Source organism: Jaculus jaculus, chromosome 11, assembly GCF_020740685.1.
Source record: "Jaculus jaculus isolate mJacJac1 chromosome 11, mJacJac1.mat.Y.cur, whole genome shotgun sequence".
NCBI classification, from domain to species: Eukaryota; Metazoa; Chordata; class Mammalia; order Rodentia; family Dipodidae; genus Jaculus; species Jaculus jaculus.
In genome coordinates, this window is record NC_059112.1 from 80,999,562 (window position 1) to 81,015,195 (window position 15,634).

Genomic DNA, 15,634 nt, shown 5'->3' on the forward strand with positions numbered 1-15,634 from the left:
ATGAGTTCAAGGCCACCATAAGACTACATAGTGAATTCTAGGTCAGCCTGGGGTTGGGGTGAAGCCCTACCTCAAAAAACAAAACAATTTTATTTAATTATTTTATTTTCAAAATTCACATTTTAAAACTTTTTTTGTTTATTTTTACTTATTTGAGACTAGAGAGAGAGAGAGAGGCAGGCAGGCAGGCAGGCAGGCAGATATATAGAGAGAATGGGCATGCCAGGGCCTCCAGCCACTGCAAACCGAACTCCAGATGCATGCATCCCCTTGTGCATCTGGCTAACGTGGGTCCTGGAGAATCAAGCCTTGAACCAGGATCCTCAGGCTTCACAGGCAAGCGCTTAACCGCTGAGCCTTCTCTCCAGCCCCAAAATTCACATTTTATTTAGATTGAAATAAACTATACAAATTGATTTTCTTCACTAAAAATAACAGTAATACTTTCTGTATTTTTTTTAGATAAACCACAAATTTTTTTTTTTTTTTTTGGTAGGCTTTGTTTATAAGTCAAGACAAGGCACTAGATATAATCATGGAAACAGAAGAGAACAGACAGGTCACCTGTCTAGATGGTTGGCCAGATTCTGCTTGAACGCGAAGCACAGGCTAATATCTGCTGGAATGCTTATGGAAATGGGGACTCAGCAAAGGAATGTAAACAAGTGGATGAGGAGCAGCAATCCAGACTCCTCATTCAGACCTCAGTGCATTCCTTTAATTTAATTCCAGACAGAATCTATGCACTGTCTGTTGAAAGGCGAGTTCACAAACTTCTCTTCAGCAATTCCTGTAACTATTCATTACTGCGCTGGTTCTTCCTGTCCTTAGGTCTGTTGTCAGTGCTGACGACTGAGCCCGGGGCTTACACGTGCTAGGCAAATGCTCCACTGTGGCTAAGCTACCTCCTAGTCTAGACAGGGTTTCACTGTGTAGCCCAGGCTGGCCTAAAATTCATGATCCTGCTGCTGCCTGCTCCTCCCGCGTGCTGCCATTACCGATCTTTAACACTTAAAACTCCTACTAGTCAAGTCAGTGGTGTACTTCATTATAACTTCTTATAAAAAGTATTTTCTTCCCTCATATGGTCTCAACATTCATCTCCTCAAAACTTGGTAACTCAGTTTCTGAAACTGGATCCATAATAATTTTCTCTCTAAAATGACTTTAAAACAATGCCAGAGCATCACTAGCAGAGAACACTCAGACATGAATGTTGGCACACTCAGTGCTGTTTTCTGAAAGGACGGGTACTCAAAGCATGAGAATTCAAACAGGGGCCATTTAAGTAAGTGAATTACCAATGGCTAATATATTCAACTGGAGGCCTATAGGCAAAGTTTTCAGTGATTAAGTGGCATACTATTCACTTTACAGACTTTTCTTTGAAATATCAAATATAAGACAAAGCCCATTTAAAAAATCTCTTAGGTATTTTCAATGGGTTCTGAGTTGTTTGTAGGAAACTCTGATTTATTTTTATATAGTTTGATATATGTGCCCACCATTGAGTTCAGGTCATGTTTTATATCAAGATTTATGTTAAGCAAAACCAAATTACTTGACCTCTGGTCTGTCAAAGTGTTCTTCAAGTATGCTTTGAGATGCTTCTGTCCATTTTCACAGCGTTCATTCTCAACCTTCATCACCGGGAGAATACACAGGACCTTTAGCAGGGCGTACATATTAGGAAAAAACTTGATGTCAGGCAGATGGAGGGCTTTGTAAATGGTGGATGGAAGCTCTATATCTTTCCCTTTGTGTTTCCACTTGATTCTCCAACAATGAAGCTCAGCTGAGAGTGTGTCAGGATTGGGTAAGTCACTTCTGTACATGTCAGCATGGTGTTCCTCTGACGTGTTGAATTTAAGCTGCCCTATGACCGAGGGTACCAGAGAGAAGCATTTAAGAGCTTTGAGGTGCTGTTCTGAAAATATATCTTTAAGTTCCTGAATAATGTGCTCCACGGTGGGAACATTTAAGGTTTCTTTGTAGTAACTCTCAGAGGTCAGCTGAGATTCCAGGTTACCTTGCTGTGACCTGTGGAATTTCCCAGGGAGTTTCATGTGAATATCAAGTTTGGTTGCCAAATTTGTGGCTTCCTCAAACCAAAACTCATGATAAACTTCAGTATTTTTCATCACCTCATTGAGTGAATGTAGTACTGCTGTTGGGCTACTGGCTGCAAAGAAGACATTGGAAGTTTGTCCCTGGAGGTTCTTCCCAAAGGCCCTTGTGAAAGACAAGACATTTTTAAGAACAACAGTGGTAACAATGAAATCAAAATCTGTCACAGCACTGCAGAGGACAAATGCTCGGCCAGCTATACAGTTATTCCACCTAACATTTGTGTCACTGTTTATAGCATCTAAGCACAGAACAAGTGCTTGGAGGAGATTTTGAAGGTGTCATGCCTGCCTGCCTGCCTGAGAACTAAGACCAGCAAACCTCCTTCAGCTCGTTACCCTGCTCCTAACTGTTCTGAAAAAGAACCGAAATTATGTTGTCCAGTTCTAGAAGCAGGTGTGGTGAGCGGTGGAAAAAAGCGCAAACTTCCTCAATTGTCCCAAACACAACAGACACCCCTGTCACAGGGACAGACTTTGCCAGCCACGTGTTTAAGGCGCAGGAAGAGCAGAGTGTGGAGACGGCTTGCGGATATTTCGCTAAAAGTTGAGAAGCAACCACTTTCATCTTGGAAGAAAATCCACTAGATACGATGTAGGCCTGGCCACGGCAGTGCTCCATATTGAGTCCCCATTTCTGTTATTGTAGTGTGAAATTTCACAGTCAAAATCTGCATCAGCTTCTTAAGGCAGAAAGCCCACAAATTCCTCTTTCAGGTTATGAAATTCGCCAACAAACCTCACCAGCACAGGTAGATACTTTTCTCCTGCAATGTCTACTACATCGTCTGTGAGAATAGAAAAGAAGGGAGAGTCCCTCACCTCTCCGAGCATTTCTTCCCGAATGCAGCTCTCGCAGATCTCTCACGTCTGTTTCTACTGCATTTTGGAACAGAACAACATGTTAACTGCTGTGGTCTCGAAGCGCTTTCTCAAAACCTCTTCACCAGAATTTATCTGGCATTCCAGCAGTGCCTGAAAGTTGTCCAGAGTGAAGAGACCTTCTGGGATCTCATCTGCTTCGTGCCCATCCAGAGGAATGTTTTGTTTCCCCATTAGAATCAAAATTTCAAAAAAGACTTTAGGTACTCTGTTTTCCTTCTCTTCAAGGGTCAAAGGTAAAATGTCTCCGTCCTGCTGGCTGCCCCCTTCTGCATTGGGGTTCTGAGCATGCTGCTGGTTTCATGTTCCTGTTCAGAAGTGTCGTCATTTTTTTGGTTTCATTCTCCTGATTTCATCTTCACTCAATTCTTTTATTCATTTTCTGTGTCTACTGTGTGAATTGTTCAAATGACTGGTAAGATCAAATATTCTTGGTATTGCATTATCTCAAAGAACTGTCCTGTATAGATCATGGCGGTCTCAAAGTGTCTGGCACATAGTCGATAATGTTTATTTAGTTGATCAGGTGTTTTATCTTCTAAGTCTGCTCTCCTACAATTAATTCTCTGCCCACTTCTGGCATCTGGCCATGGGAACCTGAAGAAGGCCAAGTCCAACTGGGTGATCTTGCACGTGCAGTTGGGGGCTGTACAGAAGTCGTGGCCTAGCCCAGCTCAGCCAAGCCCTCCCTCCCCTCCCCACCTCCTCAGGGCAGCCCACCCGCTCATTGGGGCCCCGGGGAGGGGAGTCAGCTTGGCCCTCGGCTCGGTTCGGCTCAGCCAGGGCGGCGTGTGCCTTATTTTATTTTACTAAGCTGGTCATGATAGTGAACTGCGTGCCTATATCCCAGCACTTGGGAGGCTGAGGTAAGAGGGTTGTTGTGAGCTCAAGGCCGTATTGAAACTACAGAGTGAGATCCAGGTCAGCCTGGGCTAAAATTAGACCATACTTTGAAAAAGCAAAAACAAAACCATTTTGACAAACTAATTCTTTTAGGAAAACTGAAAAAGAGATGGTTAACAGATACGTGGTGATTAATCTCTATAAGGCAGTGGAAAGGGAGATAGGGGATAGAAGGACAATCTTGCAGGGATAGACTTTGGGGAAGGGAAATCGGGCTGGTGGTTGAAGCAGATTTCAGCTAAATTGTGAGTAGTTCATCTCTGGCATGAAGGCCTCCCACAGGAATTGCTCTACAACTGACATTGAAGCACCTGTTAGAGCAACGAGGTAGTCTTCCTCAGTGAGGGGACATTGTTAGTTTAGTGAGGTGGTTTTCCTTAGTGACGGGACATTGTTAGTGTAGATAGGGTGGTCTTTCTCAGTGAGGGGATATGGAATTAAAGCTTTTCATAAGTCCTCATTTAATGCTGACATTTAAAGTTTGCCTTTGGAGAGGTAATTCCTGGAAGCAACATGTTAATGCTTACAGGACAGCTGAAATATCCTGTCATCGGCGTTAAGTAATGTATAGAGCATTATGGTTTTAATCATTTTCAAAGAAACTCCTTTTCTTTTCTAGGGATATTATGATAACACATTTTGAGCCTTCCATATCCTTTGAGGGTCTTTGCAATGAGGTTCGCGACATGTGTTCTTTTGACAACGAACAGCTTTTCACCATGAAATGGATAGACGAGGAAGGTGAGTAGTGCCTGTGAAAACATTTGATGTAAGGGATTGTGCTGTTTGCTTTAAGATACAGGAAGAGTCCTAATTAAAAAAAAAAATTCTCCCCCATGGTAATGTCTCACTCTAGCTCAGGATAACTTTGTAGCTGCAGGCTGGCCTCAAACTCATAACTCTTGTACCTCAGCCTTTGGAGTGCTGGAATTAATGGCATGTGCCACCATGCTTGGCTGAGACCTAGTAAATTTAAAGGAGAGAAAAAAAAATTAGAAACTTAATACTATTCTTACTTAAATTAAGATAAAACATTCAGTCAAAGGGTATAGTCTTTGTTTTTTCTCCTTTACCCCAAAATGTAGTATGTAATTAAGAGCCGTTTTTTCAGCAGTTAGGTAAATATTTTATTAGTTGTGACATTTACCTTAAATTTTATTATAATTAATAATTAAATATCTACTTTTTTGTTTGTTTTTGTTTTTTCAAGGTAGGGTCTCACTGTAGCCTAGGCTGACCTGGAATTCACTCTGTATGCTCAGGCTACCCTCCTGCCTCTGCTTCTCAAGTGCTGGGATTAAAGGTGTGTGCTACTACGCCTGGCTTACTTTTTTCTAGGCTGACCTTCAATTCACTATGTAGTCTGAGGCTAGCCTTGAACTCTTGGCAGTCCTTCTACATAAGCCTCCTGAGTGCTGGGATTAAAGATGTGTGCCGCCACACTTGGCTAAATCTCTCACATATTTTTAAAATTTTTTTAAAAATATGTTTTATTTATTATATTAACTTTCATGGTTATAGATAATATCCCATGGTAATGCCCTCTCTCCCCCTACTTTCCCCTTTGAAACTCCATTGTCTGTCATATCTCCTCCTCCTCTCAATCAGTCTCTTTTATTTTGATGTTATGATCTTTTCCTCCTATTATGATGGTCTTGTGTAGGTAGTGTCTGGCACTGTGAGGTCATGGATATCCAGGGCATTTTGTGTGTGGAGGAGCACATTGTAAGGAGTCCTACCTTCCTTTGGCTCTTACATTCTTTCCGCCACCTCTTCCGCAATGGACCCTGAGCCTTGGAAGGTGTGATAGAGATATTTCAGTGCTGAGTACACCTGTCACTTTCTCCCAGCACAATGATGTCTTCTGAGTCATCCCAAGGTCACTGCCATCTGAAAAGAGAAGGTTCTCTACCAAAAGTGAGAGTAGCATTAATACAAGGGTATGAACATCAAGAGAAGTGCTTACTAGGCAGTTTGATGTGTATAGTATATAGTAAATCTCTCATATTTTGAAAAATTACCTGCATTTTAACCAATTACATTAATTTTCTGGGCTGCTGTAATAAATCTTGGAACCTTTAAAAAATTGCCAATTTTTAATTAAATATACCTTAAATAAGCTGGGCATGGTGGCACACTCCTTTAATCGCAGCACTCGGGAGGCAGAGGTAGGAGGATCGCTATGAGTTCAAGGCCAGCCTGAGACTACATAGTGAATTCCAGGCCAGCCTGGAGTAGAGTGTGAACCTACCTCAAAAAACTAAAAACTAAAAAATATAAAAATAAATAAATATATATATATATATATATATACACACACACACACACATACATACATGTATGTATGATTGTATGTATATATACATATATATATATAGAGAGAGAGAGAGAGAGAGTGTTAATAAATAAATATACCTTAAATAAAATGTTTCAGAATTCAATCATAGTGATTACTATAAGTATACTTCAGAGTGGTGTCAGAAACTTGGTATCTTAGTGACTTTTCTCACAACACATTATAAAATACCTGAAGATAAACATTTCCTGTCCTTGAACTCAGGGTGCCACCATAAGCTGGCTATGTTGTAACAAACGTGATGAACACACAGTGCTACAGGCAACACAGAGGAGGAATCATTTATATCTGCCCAAAATAGCATTTGAACTAAACCCATGGACAGAGAGTATAAGGTCTTGATGTGGTAGATGGGAAAGGGGGGGACTGGTATACTCTGGAAAACAGGGTATAAAAAGCACAAAGGTATGAGAAGAACTTCAAGGGTAGGAAGTAATTTGCTCAAGCTGAAGTGAGGGAAGTGGTGAGGTATGAATTGGAGATTCTTGTTACTCAAGAGTTCTACCTGTGAAACTTTTTAGAAAAGGAGGCTGTCAGTTCCCATTACAGTCTACTGAACCAGACTGCACTTAACCTGGATCTATTGAGCTATGTAATACTAAAAATTTAAGAAGCATAAGACTAGATCCTGGAAGATACAAGCCATAAGTGGAATGCTAATGAAGCATAATTGAAAGATACCTAAGTACGTTATGAAACCCATAGTTTTTTGTTTTGTTTTGTTTTTGTTTTTCAAAGTATAGCCTTACTCTAGCCCAGGCTGATGTGTAATTCACTGTGGTGTCTCAGGGTGGCCTTGAACTCATAGCAATCCTCCTGCCTCTGCCTCCCAAGTGCTGGGATTAAAGGTGTGTGCCACAACGCCTGGCTGGACCAGTCTTTTTTTTTTTTTAATTGTTTGTAGAGATAGATAAAAGAAAGATAGACAGAATGGGCACACCAGGACCTCTAGTTCCTGCAAATGGATTCCAGATGCATGGACTACTTTGTGTATCTGGTTCTATGTAGTACTGGAGAATCAAACTTGGGGTGTTGGGCTTTGCAGGCAAGCTTAAGTGCTGAACTCTCTCTCTAGCCCTAGGCTAGTCTTATTATTGTTAAGTCTTAGAGCCCTGGTAGTACCAGAGATCTTGAGTATGAGACAGGCAAGATTTACAGATACAGGAAAATGGTTGGTTAGCAGACAGATGCCTGCAGCTGTGCTGTGGAGATAAAAAGAAGCACAAGATGATTTACAGTACAGGATAGGAGCAGCAGTGCAGAGAGAACATGACCTTGAAATAATACAAAAACTACAGAATTAGGCTTAACACTTCCAAACACTCTACAGTAGAGGACATAACTAGTACAGAAGTCTTTTACAGTACAGGACATACTTTTGGGGTAGGGGCTTCTAAATTTCCTTTTTCTAGGTGGGGCCTCACCCTAGCCCAGGCTGACCTGGAATTCACTATGTAGTCTCAGACTGTCTTCTGACTCATACCGATCCTCTTACCTACCTGTGCCTCCCAAGTGCTGGGATTAAAGGCGTGCACCACCATACCTGGCTCTTTTTCCTTTTATTGGGCGTCATTTCATTTCATTGGTCTGGTGTAGGACTGCATAGCATAACATAGATGCTTCTTTTTTTTAATTTTCAAATATTTTTTCTTTTTTTAATATTATATTTATTTGAGAGAGATAAAGAGGCAGAATGAGGGTGGGAATGGGTGCACCACTGCAAATGAACTCCAGATGCATGCCCCTCCCCCTTGTGATTACATGGGTCCTGGAGAATCGAACCAGGATCCTTTGGCTTTGTAGGAAAATGCCTTAACCACTAAGCCATCTCTATAGCCCAGATGCTGCTGCTGCTGCTTCTTTTTTTTAAAATATCTATTATGATAGAGTGTGTAGGCACACCAGTACATCTGGCAATTTTATGTCTGGAGGGAGCACATTGTAAGGAGTCCTACCCTTCCTTTGGCTCTTACATTCTTTCCCCCACCTCTTCCGCATTTTCTACGATTTTGTTGAAAACACCTACTATGCCTTTGTAGGAAAATTCTTCTCCTGTTTTACTAAGTCCAGAATTCTTATGTTTGATCTCTTCATAGTGTCCCAAATACTCTGAAATTACCAGTCATGTCTACCTATTTGTCTGTCTTTGTTAGATTGTATTAGATCTGGCACTTTACATATTTTGTTGTCTCCTTGATCCATTCTACTGGTATTACTTTCTGTAGTGTTTTCTATTTGACTTACATTGTTTTTCATTTCTAGTATTTTATTTTATTTTTCTTTGTCTTACTGTAGCCCAGGCTGACCTGGAATTTACTATGTAGTCTCAGGATGGCCTTGAACTCACAGCCATCCTTCTACCTCTGCCTCTTGAGTACTGTGATTAGAAGTGTGCGCCACCATGCCTGTCTCATTTCTAGTATTTCTTATTGGTATTATTTCATAATTTTTGTTTCTTTACTGACATCCTGTATTGACCTCCTTATTAAGTTAGTTTCCTGTGTTCTCCGGGGATTCCTTCAGGAGTTTGTTTTCTTTTATTTACTTATTTTTATTTTAAAGAAAGACAGGAGAGAGACTAGAGAATTGGAATACCAAGACCTCAGCCACTGCAAAGGAACTCCAGAAGCTTATGCCCCCTAGTGGACACGTGCGACCTTGTGCTTGTCTCACCTCACCTCACCTTTGTGCATCTGGCTTATGTGGGATCTGGCGAGTGAAACATGGGTCCTTAGGTTTTTCAGGCAAGCTCTTTAAGCACTAAGCCATCTCTCTAGCCTATTTCCTTCCTTCCTTCCTTCCTTCCTTTCCCTCCCCTCCCCTCCCCTCCCCTTCTCTTCCTTTTTTTTTTTTTTTTTTTTTTTAAGGTAGGGTCTCACTTGGCTCAGGGTGACCTGGTATTCACTATGTAGTTTCAGGGTGGCTTCAAACTTATGGTGATCCTCCTACCTCTGCCTCCTGAGTGCTGGGATTAAAGGCGTTTGCCACTAACCCAGCTTGGGTTTTTTGTTGTTGTTTCCTTTAATTTCTTCTTTGATTTCTTTGAGCATGGATGTAGTCATTTTTTTGAAATCTTTGTCAGGCATTTCATCTAACTCAATCTCACTGGAGATCATTTCTTATGGGTTTATAATTTTTGGCAGAATTGTTTTTTCTTGATTTTTGTGTTTCTTTTTTTTTATGAGTATTTTTTTAATTAATTAATTAATTTATTTATTTGAGAGTGACAGACACAGAGAGAAAGACAGATAGAGGGAGAGAGAGAGAATGGGCGCACCAGGACTTCCAGCCTCTGCAAACGAACTCCAGATGCGTGCGCCCCCTTGTGCATCTGGCTAACGTGGGACCTGGGGAACCGAGCCTCGAACCGGGGTCCTTAGGCTTCACAGGCAAGTGCTTAACCGCTAAGCCGTCTCTCCAGTCCGGTTTTTGTGTTTCTTATAATGTGGAGATTTTTGCATCTTGAGTTAATTTGATGGTTGGGTTTCCTATTTATCTGCACTGTTCTTAGCCATGTAAATTGACTTTATCTATCTTCAGGGTAGGAGTTCCAGGTGCCAGGAGTATCCCTTATATGCCTAGAGTAACAGCAGAAGTGACCCTAGGTATTGAGTTTGCCTGCTGTTCAAGTATTTTAGAAGGGTGGGTGGGGCAAATTTTCCTGCAAAGCCAAAGTATCCAGGTTTGATTCCCCCGACCCAGGTAAGCCAGATGCACACACAAGGTGGCGCATGCATCTGGAGTTTGTTTACAGTGGCTAAAGGACCTGGCATGACCATTGTCTCTCTGTCTCCCTATCTCTCTCTTTCTCTTTCAAATTAATAAATTTTTTTTAAAAAGGGTGTCAGGAATCAGCAGCCAAGGTGGAGAAAAGAACAAAGAACTATTTTCTTTAACATAGTTGGAAATAGAAACAAGAACTTTTTTTTGTTGTTAAATAGTAAATTGAATTCTGTATTGAGACTTGGCTAGGGTCAGTGGCATCCAGCATGTAGGAATGTTTTGTATAACCACAGGAATGGCAGAGGGATGACGCACTCAGGCCCAGCTTTGCTCTACATGACTTGTTTCTTGAGGAGTATTATTGTCCAGGAAGATAAGCCACCTCCTGGCAGGGATGACTCCATTCTTTGTCTGGTTAGCTATGAGAGATTTCTTCTTCCTTTTCCTCCCAGTTGTTTAAAATTCTGCATTTGTTTTTAAATGTAGCTGAAGCTTAACTTCTCAATCCAGAGTCATTGAGTGGTAGTTTCTGCCCTGTGACATTTGAGCAGGCGTACTCTACCCCCCCCATCTCAATCAGTCTCTCTTTTATTTTGATGTCATGATCTTTTCCTCCTCTTCTGAGGGTCTTGTGTAGGTAGTGTCAGGCATGGTGAGGTCATGGATATCCAGGCCATTTTATCTCTGGAGGGAGCACGTTATAAGGAGTCCTACCCTTCCTTTGGCTCTCACATTCTTTCTGCCGTTTCTTTTTTTTTTTTTAATTTTTATTAACATTTTCCATGATTATAAAATATATCCCATGGTAATTCCCTCCCCCCCCACCCCCACACTTTCCCATTGTTTCCGCCATTTCTTACGCATTAGACCCTGAGCCTTGGAAGGTGTGATTGAGATGTTACTCAGTATTCCAGTCACTTCTTTCCAGCACTATGATATCTTCTGAGTCTTATTAGGGGAAAAAAAAAGAATAAGTATCCCATACCTGGCACTGAAAATTTCCTAGCAACAATATATGGCTCGTGAGTGTTCCATTTTCCAAAAAATTAGGTTTCCATATGATTTATTTATATCTTCTTAGATTTTGATTAGCCCTCTCTCCACCTTTCCTTTTCTCAATCTCTTCCCCTGACCTCACTTTGGGCCTTTTCACCCCCATTAATCTATTCTTCTACTTACATATTTACGATACCATCCTATTAAATACCTCCCTCCCTCCCTTCCTTTCTTCTTTATATTGCTTTTCTATCTTGCTGGCCTTTGCTACTGAGTTTAAAAAAAATACTTTAAAAAATGTAGTCAGGGGCTGGAGAGATGGCTTAGTGGTTAAGGTACATGCCTGCAAAGCCTAAGGACCCAGGTTCAATTCTTCAGGTCCCATGTAAGCCAGATGCCCAAGGTGGCATATGCATCTGGAGTTCGTTTGCAGTGGCTGGAGGCCCTGGCGTGCCCATTCTCTCTGTGTGTCTCTCTCTCTGTCTCTAATAAATAAATCTTTTTTAAAAAATGTAGTCAGAGTAGATTATATTTTTAAGTTTTTTTTTTAAACTTTATTTATTTTATTTTTTTATTTATTTGAGAGCGACAGACACAGAGAGAAAGACAGATAGAGGGAGAGAGAGGGAATGGGCGCGCCAGGGCTTCCAGCCTCTGCAAACGAACTCCAGACGCATGCGCCCCCTTGTGCATCTGGCTAACGTGGGACCTGGGGAACCGAGCCTCGAACCGGGTCCTTAGGCTTCACAGGCAAGCGCTTAACCGATAAGCCATCTCTCCAGCCCTACTTTTAAGTTTTAAAATCTTGTTTGTTTATTACTTGAGAGAAAGTGAGTCAGAGAGACTCATGCCTTTCATACTAGCACCCAGGAGGCAGAGGTAGGAGGATCACTATGAGTTTGAGGCCAGCCTAAGTTAGCCTGTGCTTGAGTGAGGCCCTACTTTGAAAAACCAAACCAAATAAAACAAAAGAACATGATGGGGACTGGGGAGATAGCTTGGTGTTTAAAGGTGTTTGATTGCCTGACTGTACAGGTTCGGTTCCCCAGTATCCTTGTAAAGACACGTGCATAAAGTGGCACATATATCTGGGTTTGTTTGCAGTGGCAAAAGGCCATAGTATACCCATTCCCTTTCTTTCTCTTGATTCTCAAATAAATAAAAATATTAAAAAGAACAGAATGTTCTTTTTTAATCTGTATCAAATTAGATGTCTGACGCTGGGTATGGTTGCACATGCCTTTAATCCTAGCACTTGGGGAAAAAAATTAGGCATCTGAACTTCATTGTAATATTTTGTGTAAGTAGAAATGCATGTCACCTCATTTCCTTCAGAGAATAAAGTTAAGGAAATTTCTAAAGATTCATCCTTATCAAACATTACCCCAGAGTTATTTACTGAATTCATTTGCTAATGACTACACTTAGAGATTTTAGAAATTGAGCTTTACTTTTTGTATCTTTTAGGAGACCCGTGTACAGTATCATCTCAGTTGGAGTTGGAGGAAGCCTTCCGCCTTTATGAGCTAAATAAGGATTCTGAACTCCTGATTCATGGTAAAAGAGTAATTACTTCACTTACAGGACTGCAACTTTTTTAAAAAAATATTTTATTTATTTTTTATTTATTTGAAAGAGAGAATGGGTGCACCAGGACCTCCCGCCACTGCAAACGAACTCCATATGTGTGTGCCCCTTGTGCATCTGGCTAATGTAGGTCCTGGGGAATTGAACCTGGGTTTTTTGGCTTTGCAGGCAAGTGCCTTAACTGCTAAGCCATTCCTCCATCCCCGACTGCAACTTTTTTTTTTTTTTTTGATTTTTCAAGGTAAGGTCTCACTCTAACTCAGGCTGACCTGGAAATCACTAAGTAGTCTCAGAGTAGCCTCAAACTCATGGTGATCCACCTGCTTCTGCCTCTGGAGTACTGTGATTAAAGGCATGTGCCATCATGCCTTCCATCACTTTTTCTCAGCACTGTGTTGCCTTTTGGATCATCCCAGTTGTCACTCTCATCTGAAAAGAGAAGCTTTTCTAACCAGAAGTGAGAGTAGCATTAATATATGAATATGAACATTAAGTATAGTGCTTACAGGTTTGGTGAACATAATGTATGCATTTATCCAGACAAAAGCAGGCTTTATACCCCTAATGCTTATGACCTCCCCTGCCATAGGCTTTCTTTTAAAATTGTTTTTAATTATTTATTTATTTGACAAAGAAAGTGGGGGAAGAGATTGAATATTAATGGGCACACTAGGGCCTCCAGCCATTGCAAATGAACTCCAGTTGTGTGCACCCCCTTGTGCATCTGGCTAACGTGTGTCCTGGGTAATTGAACCTGGGTCCTTTGGCTTTTCAGGCAAATGCCTTAACTGCTAAGCCATCCCTTCAGCCCCTGCCATAGGCCTTTTTTTTTTTTTTTTTTTTTTTTTTGGTTTTTCGAGGTAGGCTCTCATTCTAGCCCAGACTGACCTGGAATTCACTGTGTAGTCTCAGGCTGGCCTCGAACTCATGGCAATCCTCCTACCTCTGCTTCCTGAGTGCTGGGATTAAAGGCGTGTGCTACCATGCCTGGCTGCTATAGGCTTTTGAATAGGTTTTCAGTCCCTGATATGTATTCCCTGTCATAGAGCGAGTTTCCAGTCCAATTAGAGAGCAGTAGGTTTCCCCCAGAGAAGACATGTCACTATTGCACCCATTTGGTCATTTGGCTTGTCTGGCGAAACATGAGGCTTCCAGTGTCCACTGTTTTCACCATTGATGACTTCTGTCTCCCATAGGGCTGCATATGTGCATCTTTTTCTAGCAGGTCTGCAGGGAGTATGTTTTCAGTTAAGTCCCAGTTTGATTTCTCAGAGACCTTGCCACCCAGGCATGTGAAGACTTCAGCAATAGGGTCTTATGGTCTATTTCTTGTGGGAAACCAAGGGCCTTAGCAATAGCATGTAATGTTTTGGAGGTAACAGGGAGTACCCTGGACAATAACTCACTGGAAGGCATCCCATCCACAGCACTGAAAATTTTCTAGTAACAATGTATGACTTCTGGATGTGTCATTATTCAAAAAAGTAGGCTCTAACATGTCTTATTCAGAATATCTTGAATTTTGGTCAACTCTTTCCCTGGCCATTCCACTCCCTGTAATCTGTTCTTCTACTTACATATATACAATATCTTCTGTTGCAGTCCGGTTCCCATTGCTGGTAGAAATCACTCAACCAAGAGCAGCTTCTGGGAAAAAGAAATTTATTTTGGCTTACAGGCTTGAGGGGAAGCTCCATGATGGCAGGGGAAAACAACAGCATGAGCAGAAGGTGGACATCACCCCTTGGCCAACATAAGGTGGACCATAGCAACAGGAGGGCGTGCCAAACACTGGCAAGGGAAAACTGGCTATAATACCCATAAGCCCGCCCCCAACAATACACTCCCTCCAGGAGGCATTAGTTCCCCAATATCCATCAGCTGGGAAACTAGCATTTAGAACACCTAAGTTTATGGGGGACACCTGAATCCAACCACTACATCATCCCCTTAAGTCTTTACCTCTCCTCCTCTTATAAGCCTTTCTCTTGGTTTCTTGTCTCTGCTACCAATTTGGTAACAGCTCACACACAAGTCTAAACATTTGTAGCTTAGATCCACATATGAGAGCAAACATGCAATGTTTGGCCTGGGTTACCTCACTTAGTATACTCTTCTAGATCCATCCATTTCCCTGCAAATTTCATTTTTGTTTTTTTTTTAATGTATATTTTTTATTGACAACTTCTATACTTACAGACAACAAACCATGATATTTCCCTCCCCTCCCCACTTTCCCCTTCTTAACTCTGCTCTCCATCATATCCCCTCCCTCTCTCCATTAGTCTCTCTTTTAATTTGACGTCATCATCCTTTTCTCCTATTATGAGGGTCTTGTATAGGTATTGCTAGACATTGCGAGGTCTTGGATATCAAGGCCAGTTTCTGTCCAGACAGTTGCAGGTAAGGTGTGGTCCCTTCCTTTGGCCTTTACATTCTTCCCACCACCTCCTCTGCAATGGACCCTAAGCCTTGGAGGGTGTGAGATGTTTCAGTGCTGGGCATTCCTCATCCCTTCTTCTCAGCACTGTGTTGCCTTTTGGGTTAATTATCCTAGTGGTCATCACCATCTGAAAAGAGAAGCTTCTCTAACCAGAAGTGAGAGTAGGATTAATATATGAATATGAACATTAAGTGTTGTGCTTTCAAGGCAATTTGGTGAGAATAGTATATGTATGTATCCAGACAAGAGCAGGCTTTTATATTCCTAAGACTCATGACCTCCCCTGCCATATTTTTTGATTAGGTTTGCGGTACCAGGTATATATTCCCTCCCATAGAGTGGGCCTTCAGTCCAATTTAGAGAGCATTTGGTTTCCCCCAGTGAAGACATGCCACTGTTGTATTCATTCAGTCATTTGCCCTGTGTGGCCAAACTTGAGGCTTCCAGTGTCCACTGTTTTCACCGCTGATTACTTTTGTCTCTCATAAGGCTGCATATATTGCAGCTTTTTCCAGCTTTCAGTTGGCTGGTCTATAGGGAGAAGGTTTTCTGCAGAGACACCAGCTTGATTTCTCAGTGACTTTGCTGCTCAGGCATGTGAAGTCTTCAACAATAGGG

The 15,634-nt window shown here is 41.5% G+C and overlaps 1 protein-coding gene across 2 annotated transcripts in view; it reads left to right on the plus strand.

The window, feature by feature from the left end:
- Positions 1 to 15,634, plus strand: part of Prkci (protein kinase C iota) — an 82,437-nt gene that overhangs the window by 26,460 nt on the left and 40,343 nt on the right. For both annotated transcript variants that reach the window (XM_045161644.1, XM_045161645.1), the window contains exons 2-3: positions 4,531 to 4,652; positions 12,454 to 12,543. In XM_045161644.1, coding sequence (XP_045017579.1) covers positions 4,531 to 4,652; positions 12,454 to 12,543 — 212 coding nt within the window. The remainder of the gene's footprint in view (positions 1 to 4,530; positions 4,653 to 12,453; positions 12,544 to 15,634) is intronic.